The sequence below is a fragment of the Ruditapes philippinarum genome, unplaced genomic scaffold (assembly GCF_026571515.1).
Source record: "Ruditapes philippinarum isolate M1 unplaced genomic scaffold, ASM2657151v2 ctg4336_1_1_1_1, whole genome shotgun sequence".
Lineage (NCBI taxonomy): Eukaryota > Metazoa > Mollusca > Bivalvia > Venerida > Veneridae > Ruditapes > Ruditapes philippinarum.
The window spans coordinates 100,187-117,557 of NW_026860585.1; the positions used below are offsets into that span (position 1 = coordinate 100,187).

The 17,371-nt window shown below is 32.6% G+C and overlaps 1 protein-coding gene across 1 annotated transcript; it reads right to left on the reverse strand.

Annotated features, from left to right (window-relative positions):
- Nucleotides 1-3,327: 3,327 nt before the first annotated feature.
- LOC132712689 (uncharacterized) lies at nucleotides 3,328-15,368 on the reverse strand. The gene is made up of 6 exons (XM_060695103.1): nucleotides 15,104-15,368; nucleotides 6,985-7,119; nucleotides 6,192-6,326; nucleotides 5,610-5,695; nucleotides 4,922-5,148; nucleotides 3,328-3,532 (listed from the first exon to the last, which is right to left on the reverse strand). Exons 1-6 carry the CDS (start codon nucleotides 15,203-15,205, stop codon nucleotides 3,351-3,353), a joined length of 867 nt encoding a protein of 288 aa, XP_060551086.1. The 5' UTR covers nucleotides 15,206-15,368; the 3' UTR covers nucleotides 3,328-3,350.
- Between the last annotated feature and the right edge of the window lie 2,003 nt (nucleotides 15,369-17,371).

A 17,371-nucleotide genomic window follows, 5' to 3' on the forward strand; every position in this document is an offset into this window, starting at 1 on the left:
AAAGAAATGTATTCACATAAACAATTTAATTAGTACATGTTGCAAGATTTTCAATTTTATAGAATGTTTAAGATTTAAATGTGCTTCAATCGTAAAGCACCCGTTTACTTCGGAAAAGATGTCTCGTACAAAGAACACAAATACACCAACGCAATTTGCCCTTGGAACCAAAACAAAGTTCATTCGCCCAAAAAAATTACCCAAATTTGTCTAGGGGAAAAATTTTAAAGAAAAATTTCTCTTTTATTTTTTTTTACAAAAAGGGGGCCCCAAAGGAGGCCGCCATTTTACTATTAAAATGACTTTAAAGGGGTCCGATAAGTCGCCTTTTCCATGTCAAAGGTCCCATTGGAACATTTTGCCGAGAATGCCCGAAAAAATTAAAATTAAAAATTCTTGGACATTTTATGTACATACCAATAAAAAAAATTTTAATTTTTAATACGTTTTGGGAAAAAAAAATTGAGTCAAAGAAGTTTAATATTAATTGCCTTTTTTTTCAAATTATGAGGAGTAATCTATTCTTAAATAGGTTTAATTTTATCATTCGATTGTCAAGTTTTAAAGATGCCACGCTGTAATTTTATTTCATTTATTCTCACAATATTCTTAACTGTTGGTGCATTTGCATTTAGTCCACTTATTCCAGTTAATCATCTTCTTTCGGGTATGTGTTATTTATATCATCTTCTATTTTAAGAAGAAGCTCGTGCTGACGATTTGCGCGTGCTCTGGTTCCCATGTTGTCTATTGGTGTTGACAGGAAGTTGTACAGCGAGTAAATCTCGGTGTCGTTTTCTTGCACATTAATCACCTTTCCAAAAACGACCGAAAAAATTTTCCCAAACCCCGTAAATTAATACTTTTGTTTAAATGCTATAAATTTTACCTTTTTTTCAATTTCGATAATTTCCATAAAACGGAAGTAGATTTTTGCAAAGCGTTTCTACCCTAGGGGAAAAAAAAGCAGTAACGGAAAAAAATATTTTTTTATTCAGTATTCAAATTTCTTCATTAACAATTTGATATAAACTAAAAAGATTAACCCCTAAAATATAATTTATACATAATTTGCGTTGAAATTTGGTTTAATTAAAAATTTAATTTTTACTTTTTCCCTTTCTGCATTTTACGCCAAAAAGCCCCTTTTCCAAATTTGGGTAGCAAAGTTTTTTTTAACGTTTTAATTTTTTAAAATTGGGGACAAATGAATGAATTACATTTATTTTTTAGCATAAAGTCCCAAATATGGCCCCCCCAAATCAATGTTTTTGGGGCCCCGTAAAAAAAAACCCCTTTAAAATTTAAAGGCTATTATAAAACCGGGGCTTTTTCTTGCATTTCCCTTCCCTTAATAAAAAAAAACCCTAGTGCCCCTTATGCAAAGCCACCCCTTTTTCTTTCTTTGATATAAAAACAATGGGATGACAAAACAAAACCCATTAATTATTATTTGGGGAAAAAAAAAACTTTTTTCCCCGTAAAAAATACTTTAAATTACATTTTCTGCTCGTTCTATAGATTTTTTTAAATTCCTATCAGGAAATTTTTTGGGTTTTTAATTGGAAAGGTACGATTTTGAAAACTTTTTGTGTCACTCTTTTTAAATTTTCCAAAAACTGCCGAAAATTTCCCGACCAGGAATTTTAATAATGCGTGTGAATTGTCCCGTCAACATTACCAAGGCTAGGGATGCGCCTTCACGCAGGGTTTTTCCCCATTTCCTAGAAAATTTTCTTTAAATGGTAAAAAAACAAATTGTTTAAATTAAAAGAAAAGTTTAAAAAAAAAGCATCAAAACATTTGTAGGGGTTTGTCCTTTTTGGAAAAAAAGAGTTTTTTTGGCCCCTTTGGGGATTTTTAACGCACTGGCCCAAATTTTTAGCTATGGGTAAGTGTCGGGGTTAAATTTTTTTTTTCTCGCCAACATTTAAAATTTAATATATAGTTTTCCCCCAGAGGGGGAATAAGGAAATTTTACTTGTATTTTTTTAAAAAAAGCTTAGTAAAACTTTTCCCCCTTTTCCCCCGTATTTATTTCGTAAGAAAAAATTAAAAAGTAATTTTTGTAATTTTTATTGTTATTGTATTTTTATTTCCCAAAATCCCCGAAAATTGAGGGGTTTCCCTTTCCCGCCCTTGTTCCTCAAAAATTTTAAAACTGCCTTTTTTTACAAACCAAAAAGTCAATTTTTGCCGGTTGTTTAAAACCTTTAATTTTTGGGTTTTGGAAATTGGTTTAAAAAATTTTATTTTTTTCCAATTGAAAATTTTAACTTTTTGGGTGAAGTGAAATGGTCCTTTAGGTTCCAAAAAGGGTTTAAGGTCATGGTGCTTTTAAAATTGATTTTTACACGTTTGGGTTTTTTATTTTCAAAAAAGTTTCAGGATCGGGGAGTATACAATTTTTTATCCCTTTTTTTGCAGGTTTTTTAAGTTTTGTTACTTTTCCGACAAAAAAAAAAGGGGAAAATTTATCCATTTCCCAATTTAAACTTTCCCAAAAAAACCCAAAAAATTTTTGTTAAAAATTTACAAGGAAAACAGTTTAGGACTTTTTTTTTAATCTTCTTTTTCATGGATTTAACTCCCACTTACGGTGTTAAGAGCCGTTGCCTCTAAGAAGCTACTTTTCACCGATTCTTAAGTTTCATTCCATTATCGGTTTTAAATATCATAAAATAGGTGTGAACAAATGAAGCTTTCGAGTGGCCCAAATAGGCGGATAAAAAAGGCGAGACTTTAGGGCATTTTTAATCATTTCAAGCGCCTTTGTCCGGAATGTACCCCGGGAAAATATGGTATTTTTGGGGTTGTGGTGCTTCCAACACCTTTTTACTCTCACTCTCTATTTAATACCTGTTTCATTTCCAAGCCCTTTTCAATTGTGCCAGCGGCTCAAAGAGCCCTTTCCTTTTCCGCTGGTGTCTTGCATCCTCAAATTATAACATTCCCAAACGTTTATCACTAGTCCGGTCCACAGCCCCGTACCTGACTTTCTTTGGTAAGCGATCCAATCAATATTTGAAAAAACTGAAATCGTTTGACTCCATGTATCATTTATATTTATAATAGAAACAGTATTGATCAATTTTTAATTGATGTTGTGTTAATTCTATTTTTTTAAGGAAACGGAAGCAAAAGGTGGTCAGATTCTATAAAAGAAGCAAACTAAATGCGACCATTCTAAAACGCTGAAATGGGTGGACGCTCTTTTTTATTTGAAAATATGGTGAACTATTTTTTAATAAAAAAATGAATGACAAAGGTATTTCTTGGATAAATACATATGACGGTAACCTATTCAGAATATTATATTCCGGATAATATGATCATTTATTAATTAAAACTCATCTCACATTGTTAGAGCGTTTGTCGGAATTAAACAATCCAGTGAAGAAGTTGACAGTTGCTGAGACCACATTGAGAGCTACACCCTGTACACCCCCAGATAGCGCCGGTCCCGGCGACAGTGCCGTGTCCAAGAAAGTACGCCCTGAGCTCGAGTCTTTTGATTCTACACGAGCTTTCTCTATGAAAATATAAAAGGTGAATAATAAACCATATTGTAAATATCTTTATTTTTTAAGTATAATGTTTTATACAATGCAATAATTTACATCGTAAGAATACAATCAATACAGACATTTCAAGATTGATTGTGTATAATGAAATTTTGAGAAATTATGAAAGAATAACCATATGTGGTACATATTGTGGCTGATTTGTGCCATGTCGTACTTTCGCTCCACGGGACGGAACGGCGAAAACACAAAGGTACGACAAAGTCAACTTCCGCTCCAAGTTCGTGTTTTCGTCTGGTGCCCCGCGGAGCGAACATACGACATGGCACAAATCATCCAAACCTAGGCATTACAATATATAATTTTAAACTACATTTTGTATTATCATAATTGTAACAACAATCATACTCCTACGTGTATGTACAAATATTTCGCGAGAAGGTAATGTAAATGAACACGTTTATTGTGTCGCCTCTACGGAGTAGTGGCGACATATAGGGATCACTTCTCCGTAGTCTGTCTGTCCGTCTGTCTGTCCCAAAACTTGTCCGGACTACTCCTCATAAACAACTGGTGCAATTTCATCCAAACTTTACAGGAATGACCAGTACCAAGTGTAGTTGTGCATATTGTCAGCATTTTCCGGTTCAATGATTTTTGTCAGAGTTATGACCCTTTAATAATATTTATTTTTAAAGTTTGTCCGGACTACTTCTCTTATACCACTAATGCAATTTCAATGAAACTTTACAGGATTGATCTGTAGCTCAAATCCTTGCGCATATTGCATTGGTTTTCCGGTTGAATGATTTTTGGCCGAGTTATGGCTCTTTGATAAAAAGGTGTTTTTTTCTGTGTGTTGCCAGATACACAAAAGCTTGTCGGGACTACTCCTCATAAACTACTGGTGCAATTTCATCCAAACTTTACAGGAATGACCAGTACCAAGTCTAGTTGTGCATATTGTCAGCATTTTCCGGTTCAATGATTTTTGACCGAGTTATGGCCCTTCAATATTTTTTTATTTTTAAACTTTGTTAGGACTACTTCTCTTATACCACTAATGCAATTTCAATGAAACTTTACAGGGTTGATCTGTATCTCAAGTCCTTGTGCATATTGCACGGGTTTTTCGGTTGAATGATTTTTGGCTCAGTTATGGCCCTTTGATAAAAAGGTGTTTTTTTCTGTGTGTTGCCAGATACACAAAAGCTTGTCGGGACTACTCCTCATACACTACTGGTGCAATTTTATCCAAACTTTACAGGAATGATTAGTACCAAGTCTAGTTGTGCACTGTCCGTCTGTCTGTCTGTCCGTCTGTCGCAAAACTTGTCCCAACATAAAATTGGCCATCATGAGGCGACACATGTGATCACTGATCGCTCTTGTTTTACCAGTATTTTCCCAACATTGTTCGCGCTTGGATTGTAATAGTTTTAACTCCTCCTCCATTCTTTTCTTTTCTTCATTCAATTCTTCCTGTGCAAGTTCCGCCGCCCTGGCGAGCTGTTGTTCTCTCTCCATTTGAAAACCCAACTTTTTCTGCTGATCGACCACATACTTGTTTCGCTTACTTACACTCGCCATGTTTTCTTGAATTTGAGCTTGTATCTCCAGATATCTGTATCAGATATATAGCATTTTACAGGATTTTTCATTTAACATAGACCAATATTAAAGTGTAACATTCAAGGTTGGTATGATAACATGTTACTACATTCTAAATTTCACCATTTTCCATACTTAAATGTTGAATTCAGTTTAAGCCAGCGCAAAGGGGTGTGAAATACCGTGTTCATGTATTTCTACCGTTCAAAAACGCGAGCCTGCAACATTTTTCATTTTCTGCTGTGTACGGAAGGTCTCCATTTTATTTATTTTAGAAAAGCTATTAAGCAATATTTGGCGAATCTTAAAACAGTCTGTATGAGATTACAATAGATGTAAAATTATTTTTTATTAAATTATATCTTAAAGCCAGAAATGACAAAGTCGCTGTTACATTAAAACAAGCAATGTTATGCTACAGTAAAATAATTCTTAATTGGGTTAAAATTGTGAAAATATACTAGACAGTCTAACCTTTTCTGTGTCGATTCGGTCTCTATCTTCATTTCTTCAGCGATCTCAATTATCTGACCAAATATTTCTTTCACAACTTCTCCACTCTAGAAAATTATGAAATAGTTTGGTGAAAACTAGAAAGCATTATAACTGAACAATAATCTATGTTTTTCTTAGTGTTAATGAATTTAAACGCACATTAGTACAAATAAATCATAAAATATGTAGTACATATGATTACAGTTGTTAAGTATTAGCGCTTATGGGGAGCGGAGGTCTAGTGGTTAAGGTGTCTGCCTCTCAACCCAGGGATCATGGATTCGATTCCTAATCCGGTCACGGCCATGTTTCTTTATATGACACCATTACTGGCCACGGCAATGTTTCTTTATATGACACCAGTACTGGCTGGTTCCAGGAAGAGGACTCGAAAGTGATTAAAATAAGTTGCAAGAACTTGTTTCGCAATCGAGCTTAAAAAAATATGTTTAAACCAAATTTTAATGCTTAGTTCTCCTCTTGTTGTTTTTGGTTGTTGCCTTTTATTACAGTTACAATTCTTTTATGATAGGTATGTAAGTGTTGAAGTGTTATGTGAACCTGAAGTTCTGTAACGGCATCAAGGGTCATCGGAATCAATGTGTTGACTATATGAGCTGTTGTCACAGTAAACTTCTTCATTAGCCCTGCAGTCATTATGTGCTGGGTTCGAGCTGAGTGCGCCGTCATGCGAACCTTAAAACAACAACAACAATTAAACATGATATTGTAAAGAAGGGGATTTCAAAAGTTTTATTTCCATATTTTCGAACGTCATTTTAATTCCGTCAGAAGCTTTTGCACAATAATAGGTATGTCTGTTAACACGTCTAGTCAGGAGTGTATATGACATGAATGCAGAGGAATTAACACTTCATATATTGTTTTGTAGTTTTAAACAGCATTTTTATAATATTTCCTTCACACAAGAGAAATCACACTCTTAATAAACGAATATTTGCAATCTTGTTTACAGTCTCTACATAAATGTGTTTCTGTACACATTTATAAAAAAAATTATAGTGAATATACTGTGTCGAGGTTATGACATTGCAATGAATGGCTGAAACGTCTAAGCAATCGGAAGGTTTTTTTACCTCTATGTTGAACCGTTTGTCAGAGATCGAAAATATGTACACGTATGTGATATATTCAACCTGTCATATGTGACAGAATAACAAGAAAATGTGTTGTATTTTTATATATTTCTACAGTATGCAAAAAGAAAATAATGATAAAAATCTCTTATTAACTATAGATAGTTTTAAATGAAAACAGGCAACCCTTTTGCATGGAAAATTATCTAAGAGCACTTGGTATTGGTTATTTCTTCAATTTTAACAAATTTCCTTACATCCCTGGCTTGATCCGGGTGATCAGCAAGCCTTAGGTAAGCGAGTTCCATGTAGTTAGCAACTTCTCTTTGAGCCCGGTACATCTCTAATGTCGCTATCGTCTGCAGCAACTCACGTGTCTGCACGTGCATTTCCTGAAACATAGTACATACTGTATGAAAGCGGTTGAAATACCCTCCAAAACATCACGTGACCGTTTCATTAAAAATACATATGTTTGTACAGTTAGTCTTTTCCTTATGATACTGAAATTTAAGTGCTATAGAAAAAATATACCAATTTTCAACGCTTTTCCCCAAAAGAATGTAAGATCTGCTTGCATTTTTAAGCAAATTTTATATTTGTAAAATAAACAGAGGAAAGTGTAACGACTGACTCCATTTGAACATCATTTTTTTCTTTAAAATTACAGATTTGGGAGTTTGTACAATACATAATATAACGGGATATTTGCCTTAAAACAATACATTTTACAACATACTATTTGCGTTATATCAGAGGGCCATCTTATTGTTACATATCTCATACATTAAACGGTTGTTAATAGTAATGAAATAACATGATGAAAGACATTTTAACTCTTGTTTCAACGTAACTGATTAGTTTATAATCTGGGACATAATAGCATAACACTTTATGTCCCATATATCACTATGTCATGTCAACGCTTGAACGATGCTTTTTGCTACCAAATAACTGGGTCTTTATCTAATTACACTTATATACATTTACTGATGTTAATCCTAAATCTGTAGTTATATGAAAATAAAACTAAGTCGGAATAAGTCGTAATAAGTATGATAAAAACACCAATACACTTTACTGTAAAGAAATGACAGGTGAAGATTAACCAGTGTGTGACAATACTAGTACAATAATTACATATACATATATTTATAGTATCACTTTAATGATTAACATGACAAAATTTAAAAACATTTCTATAATAACAATATACAGCAATATTTTTTAAAAAACAATTTACAGGTAGAGAATAAAAATACAAGTACAAATGATGAACATATTTGAGATACATATAATTCATATGATAAAATTTTTTCATCACTGGAGTCTTTCAAATTTGTATTTGACATCAAATTAAAATTTTAAACCGCTTGTCATCTGCAAAAGCAAAGTATAAAATACAATTCTATCTTATTATAAAACTCATCATTTAAGAAATGAAAGTCATCTTCTTTTGCATTCATAATACATATTTGACATGTTTTTCTTTCGTCCATATGCGAACAAATATTTCACTCCTTATACAATTTTATTCCCAGTATAATGCCATGTAACATTTACATGGAAGCACTTTGCCAAAAGTCTATGTACTAAGTTTCCAGTGATTTCCCTTTGAAGTTTTCCTTTTCGTTATTTGATCGTTCTACTTTTTTCTATAAGAAGACTGTTAATCGTATATTGATTGATTGATTGATTGATTGATTCCTTCGTTCGTTCGTTCGTTCGTTCGTTCATTCATTTATTCATTCATTCATTCATTTTAAGCATACTGTTTGTATATTATTGACCCATACTCATTTTTGTGATATCCACATTAATACTCTTTATAACAATTTTATAAAAAAAATTTAATTAAAAAACATGAGCCGTACCGTGACAAAACCAACATAATGGGTTTGCGACAAGCATGGATCCAAACCAGCCTGCGCCTCCGCGCAGTCTGATCAGGATCCATGTTGTTCGCTTACAAACCCTATAACAGACTTGAAAGAGAAACTGATAACGAACAGCATGGATCCTAATCAGACTGCGCGGAGGCACAGGCTGGTCTGGATCCATGATGGTCGCAAACCCACTATGTTTGTTTTGTCAAGACGCGGCTCAGTCATCATGAAAGTATCCATTAACTTCAGTCATGCTAAACTTTAGTCAATAAACGTGTCATTTCTAATTTGCATATTTTTTAATATTTCATATAGGGATTGTAAACATTTTAAAATTGATCCTCTTTTGACCCTGTTAACATCTTTAAGTTGAATCAGCTACGATGTAAAATTCGTTCAGGTCAATGACTGTAAAGATATTAAATTCAAAATATTCTTAAGTATTGTACTATTATATATGATAATCATATAATCTTAATACATCTATTTAAAAAGCTCTTTCATCAATATTGGGTGTCCATATGGCGTCACCATTACATATCATTATGACGTTTATTGACAGAATTAATCTTCTCTATATTATCCAAGATAATCGGGTTACTTTTCCTTAATATAAAGATTTTTTTTATTCAAAAGATATCTTTCACTTCAAACTTAAATGGTCACAGGGTTAGTATATAATGTCTAGCATTTCTGTGTTTTACACAGGTGCTATTCTCGCTCTTCTCTATCACGTCGCTTCCAAATCCAAGGACTACATAAGGTACACCACTTTTTTAGAATTTATTTCTTTTTAGATGATGTTATTTTATTTTAAGATGGATCTCAAAAGTACATTTATCTCAGACGAGAATATTTACTTAATTAATTGGTTTACATGATTGGTAGTACAACAAAATCATTCAAAAATTTCAAAAAGACGACTAAATGCTAATTGTTATAAAACACATTTTCAATTTTAATTAGACTTCCATTTTGAAAGACCATGTTATACGGATAGTAAAAAAGGGCGGAGTATTTATACGTTTCGTTAAGAATATTATGCAAAATTGTATCAGTAACAATTGGCATTGACATTTTTAAATTTTAGCTTTTATCTAAATCTAGTACATAGTGATTGAATTTGATGAGTTTTAGATTTTGTTGCTCACTATTTCTTATTTATTTGTAGTTTTTTTTTCTAATTTGCTCATAATTATGCACTTCTATCATTACTTTTGATAGCACTACGTATATTCAAGTAGATAAAAAAACATGCACTTGTGATATTTCACTTCCCCTGACATTACCATAGAAATGTCGTTATACTTGTATCGTCCATAAGTTGATTTCTTGAGTGATATTTTAAATAAACGGAACTTATTGCGTTCAATTGATGCTCTCTTTTCTGATGGTTGATTTTCGTCTTAGTTTTAATCTTTCGCTACAAAATCCGAAAATGCAAAAACACGATGTGTCGTCAACACTATGTTTGACTTTGTCGTGTATTCGTCTTATCGTATTTTCGTAGCGAAAAATCGGAATTACGATATGGCATATATCAGCAACTAAACTATACAAAATAATTAATGATAGACTTTGTATTCCATACATATTAGTATAATTTATACTTTTGTTTATTTATTGTTTTAAAATATGTTCATGTGTACTTTTATTGCATTAATTGCTACATTTTAATGCCAGTGTGAATGAATGAATGAATTAATGAATTAATTAATCAATTAAATGTTAAATAATTGAATTGTAAAACCGTTGACCGTGCTGCAATCTTACAAGTAAGTTTGTCATATATATAAATTTAAAGATCCTGTTACACAATTTTTTTTATGGTTTTAAATCATAAATATGATGCTCAAATTAAGATTTATCAATATTGTAGGTTCCAAAAAGCATTATTTATAAAGATCTTACCGAATTTAACATTTCATGTAAATAAAGGGAGCTAATAAAAACTTTATTTTCTATAAAGTCTAAGTCAAATTTTACAATGAGAAATGAATGCATATATTTTAATGATTACATATAATATGCATAAATATTTGCAGTGCATATTTTACATATTCTTTGATGCTTGAAAATTGTTTTATTTACATAATCATGTACATAAAACTAATTTCACTGAGTATGGTTTACCACTTTGATCACAACATACAGGATCTTTTATTTCATGGTTTGAAACAAATTCTTAAAAATTGACAGATGAATTTATAATAAGTACACATAGAAAATGTTAAATTTTGTCAAACTTGTCAAGCCACATAGGGATTTTTTTCTTTTCTTCTTAACCATATTATTATTATATATTTACAGATAAAAATGCCTCAATTTGGCGGAGGAAAGAAATGCGGACGATGCGATAAATCAGTGTATGCTAATGAGGAAATAATCGCTGCCGGAACTTCTTTTCACAAACGACCACGTTCATCATATATATGATATTTAATACTACGTACATCATAACGTTAATACTACGTACACTGTAATGTTAATAATTGAACCAGACAAAACCAGCATAATGGGTTTGCGACCAGCATGGATCCAGACCAGCCTGCGCATCCGCACAGTCTGATCAGGATCAATGCTGTTCGCTTACCAACTCTATTACAAGTAGAGAAACTGATAGCGAACAGCATGGATCCTGATCAGACTGCGCGGATGCGCAGGCTGGTTTGGATCCATGCTGGTCGCAAACCCACTATGTTGGTTTTGTCGTGACGCGGCTCAATTATAACGTATATCAGAATATCAATACTACGTAGATTTACGTTATGATGCTTATACTGCGAACATCAGAATGATAGAACGTACATCATTATGTTAATCCGGGTTATTACTACGTACAATCTAATGTTAATTACTAAGTACATCAGTATATTTAATACTACATACATAAGAATATTTTACACTACATACATTATAATATTATTATTACGTACATCATGATGTTAATGATGACGACGGCGGTGATAATTATGATGTGATGATATTGATGTCAATAATACAAAATTTCAAAATAATGTTTATGATAATGATGACGGTGGTGGTGATGATGATTTTGAAGGTGATGATGATGAATGAATTCTCTTTAACATGTTGATCCCATAAACTACCACACTTGGTGTATCTTTGTTTGTTATGTTTTAGGCGACTGTAACAAGTCACTCGACAGTAATACCGTGGCAGAGAGAAAGGAAAATAATGAGATTTATTGCAAGGCATGCTACGGACGAAGCTTTGGACCTAAAGGATACGGCTATGGTGGTGGTGCTGGGGCTTTAACCAACACTGGAATTTAAACATTACTATAGGAGCCGCGTCACGACAAAACTAACATAGTGCGTTTGCGACCAGCATGGATCCAGACTAGCCTGCGGATCCGCGCAGTCTGATCAGGATCCATGCTGTTCAGTTTCTCTACTTGTTATAGAGTGGGTAAGCGAACAGCATGGATCCTGATCAGACTGCGCGGACCCATTATGTTGGTTTTGTTATGGCGCGGCTCATTAGATTTTTTCCGTGCACTATTCATTACTACAGTGATGTTAGAGTATTGCAATTTTTTTTGTTCCTTTATGTCTGTGCAAACTACTGAATATTTTCAGATATATAAAGATGTACGGAAGAAAATGGATAAATTGCTGTACGGAAGAAAATGGATAAATTGCGGAACATTATTTGACAAGTGAGAAAATCAGACATTAGAAAACAGTTGAAAAGGAACATGAATACACGAAATGTTGTTGTAGTTCATTACATAATATGCATATTCTATTTTTATCGATTTTAAATCTGTAATTAACAATATAAAGACTGAATACAATATGTATAGATGTATTTGATTATATTTTACACTAAGGAATCTATATTTATGTTTTGTATATACATGTACAGCACACACGACCAATTAAAACGTTCTAAAGTACCTAGCACAGTTTTGTTGTTTATTCTATAAAGAATTGACCCAACTTCATAGACCTCTAATACATACCTTCTTTAAACAATAGATAAAAGGTTGTGTTTCATCTTAGAATATTTTCTTGATATGACTATATTTCGGAACATGTTTTATGATGACATCTCAAATATGTATAACACAATATGAGTGCTGAGACATGTTGCCAATGATTTTGAAGTAGCCATATAAAATACAACCCACAGAAAGCAAGTTATTGTGAACCATCTTCTCGCTATATACATGTATGTGATATAACATGCAGGCGATGGGTAATATGCAGTATCTACTATTTCCCTACCAGTCACTTAATTATACCGGAAAACAAACTACATACAGAATCATGTTTGAGTTATGTCCCAGGATGATATGTGATTGCGTGGAAATACTAGTATTTTTTATATAGGTACTGTTTGTATGCTAATATAAAAATGCCCCCTCCCCCCCCCCCCCCGCCCCCCCCCCCCCCTCCCAATCAGAACACATTATATGTCTATGGAAGTTTCACATTGAATGATAAATTGCGCTATAATGAAAATGAGTGTATAATATATTCGCAGACCAATGTGATAATATATTGAGTTATAATATCATATTTTCGCATAGCACATTTTCCTAATACATTATTCTATCTTATGATAAACTAAAATAAGGTTGTTAATAAGGTGGGGGATGTAGAAGCATTATCGTAAAATATTGCACTGTAAATGAATTTATGATCGACTGGGATAGCATTCCGTTATTTAGTTTCCGAGGTTCCCCAGGTACGTGTACATTATTTCGCAAAATTTACTGCACAATATCTCTGATTGATTTATATATTTATATGTTAACATCTTGGCCTGGATATTGAAGAGGTATGGAATGTAAATCACAGATTATAGGCTGTATAATTTCGATCATCTAAATATAACGTCTTTGTTACCAGATTAAGTAGAAACTTGTTTATAGACCTACTATTGTAATAAACAACTGTCTCTTTTCCAACAATCTATTTCAACAAACCTATCTTATATACGACAAAAGGGACACAAGTTTACCGGGTTTCATGATTTACAGTCTAGGGCATTGTCTGTGTTGCGTTCATTTGATACTTCATTTTATAAAAACATTTTCTTTCAGTCAGTGGGTTTGGTGGTGCGGTGTTTGAAAAGATGTAACGCCCACGTCACGACGTAACGAGCTGCGGCGATCAGCGATACATTTATTTCTGAAAACTGTCGTTTCGGATAAAATATACGGATTATTTATCTGAAACTTACACATCGAATTGATGAATCATTGAATAAATGTCAAATATAATTATATTTATTTTCCTTCCCCGAAGAAATAATTTATGGAGTGTGTCCACAAATATATTGATCAACACTCGTCGACTTTACAAAGATGTGTACTGGATTTTTGTAACATTTTATCACCAATTTAATGAAATTAAAGTGGATTGGTCTACAATGGGCACATTTTCCATAAGTATTTCAAATATTGATAAAAGAAACAAAAGCAATGTATTATTTGGATGTTCTTGTAAAATAATATATGTACTTGAAAAAAAATGTTAATAAAGTTATAAGGAATTTTGTCATTTATTTGATAAATAATGATTTTTGCTCTAGAACATTTTATTATTTGCTGAATTAATATATGAGCCGCGTCACGTCAAAACCAACGTAATGCGTTTGCGACCAGCAAGGATCCAGACCAGCCTGCGAATCCGCGCAGTCTGATCAGGATCCATGCTGTTCGCTATCAGTTTCTCTACTTGTAATAGGGTTTGTAAGCGAACAGCATCGATGCGCAGGCTGATCTGGATTCATGCTGGTCGCAAACGCATTACGTTGGTTTTGTTGTGACGCGGCTCATATCAAATTATCATAAAAAGGAAAGAAATAAGTTTTTCCTACTAAGAGTGAGACACATCATCTAATCTAAAAATAAAACTTGTGGTAAAAATTGCAATGTACATGGTGCGTTCACTCCTCCGAGTTCCCCCCCCCCCCCGTCTCCCCATTTATCATTTATTTCTTATTATTTAGTATTATGTGATAACTAATCATGATTTATTCGCATTGCAATGGTTTATCATTAACTTGTATATGATTGACGACGACGGAGAAGAAGAAGAAGAAGAAGTAAATAGTTTATATTGGCAACTTTTACATTTACAGTTTCTCGTTACATACAATAATTACAAATACAGTAATTATATGGTCACATGACAAGATAAAAAATAATAAAAAATAAAGGCATAAAATGTTCAACTAATGAAGTCGAATCAACTGTTTTTCTTACAATTGCTCGTTTTGGAACTAAGAATGTTGAAAATAAGTCTGATTGTTGTTGTTACCAAACAATTTCCATTGTTAATGTCGCTAGAGACCTACAACTGTAAGACCACATACCGCCCTAAGAACAGAACAGTCCTAGTTTTATACATGATAAGCATGAGTATGATACTTGCATTATCCTGTAAATGAAGAGACATTTTTAAATCATAGCAATATATTTATAATATCTTAATATAGACAAAATAACCATTACCCTCTTGGACACCTGTTTGTCGGTGTCAGCTAAGCTTCCTGACGCCATTGAAGGTAAATCTTTTTTCTCAAATTCCGGCAGAATAACGTCCGATTTAGCCATAAAACCGAATCTTCACTCAATAGATCAAAGACAAAAACAAAACATGTGTTTCTTTTTTGCAAGCTAAAATAATGATATACAGCGGAAAATAACGTATTAAGTGTTAGACCACCATACTGAAATTGCCAAAGGAAGTAAATTTGTTGAAATTTGTTATTCCCATGCATGCTCAAATTATGCGGTTGAAATAGCGGATTTTTCAGTTTCAGCTTTTAGTTTTAAAGATATTCTTTTCCTTTTTGCTTACTATGATTTCCTTGTTGGCTAAGTTAAGAGTTTCAGTAAGGAATTGCGAAATTGCACTAGTACTCTAAATCAAAACAAATCTATGAGAAATTGTGTTCCAAAAAAAAATAAAGAAAAAAGAACAGATCCCGAACCAAATAAATCACCAGGAATTATATTGTATATATCATAATGGTATACTGTTTTATTTCACAACTAACAGCATGTGAACAATGAACTTTCAGCATTTGCACCAAGTAATGTTCCAATATAATTTAATGTTGGACCCAATCTCGTTTTTTTCCTGAGTAAAATTGTATGAAATCCACATTGTACTCTATGAAATATGAAAAACAACATCATCATGGAAGGGCGGTGTTCAATGAACGCAAGCCTAGTTTTCATTTTTACCGAGTACTCAGCATTGTATAATAACTACCTGTAATTACCTTAAAATCAAGAAGTTATGTATATCTTTGAGTACAATACTGAATTTTACGAGACTAGTACGCAGCTGTCAAACCTATATTGGAATAGGCAATAGTTGAGGCAAATATAGGGTGTGTAGATGTTTACGAGACTCATTACAATAAGTATTGTATTCATAATGACTCCTTTATTTCACACCACCACATTTTTACACTTTGTTTTTCCGAGTAGAATATAAATTTGATAAGGATTTTTGAACTCAGAAAATGAAAAAGAGGCCATGGGTAGAATATGGATTTTATATAGATTTTTTACTAGGATAATGTAAACGTTTTATTTAGATGGAGTACAATATGAACAATATGAATTTTATGTGGATATTTTGGACTCTGAAAATGAAAATAATGCTAAATGGATAAGACTGGATTCAATAATATTTTTTTCTGGAATACCACGTGATGCAAACGCTGCAAGTCTATTGGTTACAATGTGCATTATATACTGGTGAATGTCATAAATGAAAAATTAAAAGGAAGAATAGAAATCAAATGATCTTCCTTCCATTTAAGAATTCATGAAGTTAAAATGTCCCCAGCGGTCTTTCGCAGCTAATGGTACACTTCAAATGTAAGCATGTGCATTATATACTGGTGAATGTCATAAATGGAAAATTAAAAGGAAAATAGAAATCAAATGATCTTCCTTCCATTTAAGATATATCTTAAAATGTCATGTATGTATTTTTGTTAATATAAAAATCGAACCTTTCACGCAATCATTTAATATTTCATTAGTTGATGTATTGGGCCAATAACACAAGTAAACACGTTTTTGATAAAATATAGCAGCTACAAACAGTTCTCTGTCCGAAAGGAAACTCTAACAACAAGATCATCATCATCATCATCATCATCATCATTATCATCAACAACAACATCATCATCATCATTAACAACAACAACAAAAACAACAACAGAAACAGCAACAGAATCCGCACTATCACCAACGTCATAAACAACATCATCATCGTTATGTCAACAACAACAAGATCAGCATCATCATCTCTTCGTTTATTATATACTCTATATTTCTTCTAATTTTACTATTTCGTAAATTTCTTCAAAAGATGTGCAGACGCAGGCCCGACTCTTAATCTATGAATAGCTTTAGGAAGTCATGATTCAAATGGTGAGATACAATATTTACAACAATTACATGTTATAAAATATAACGGAGGATTTGTACTCCACTATTTTGATCTACATATATTTTCCTATCAGATGGATTTATTTCCGGATAAATCATCAATAGAAATAGCTGTAATAAATTAGAAGGAGTATTATAAATGCACTTGTAATTTATGGGTTTTGAGTGGTAGATAAAATTTCAAGTGATCATGTTTTATCTCGCCTAAACGGCTAACATTTTATAAACGAATACATTGTGATGTTATTGGCTCCGGGGTAGGTACGCTATAGGTAACGAAGTAAAGTGAGCTTATTTAAAGTTATC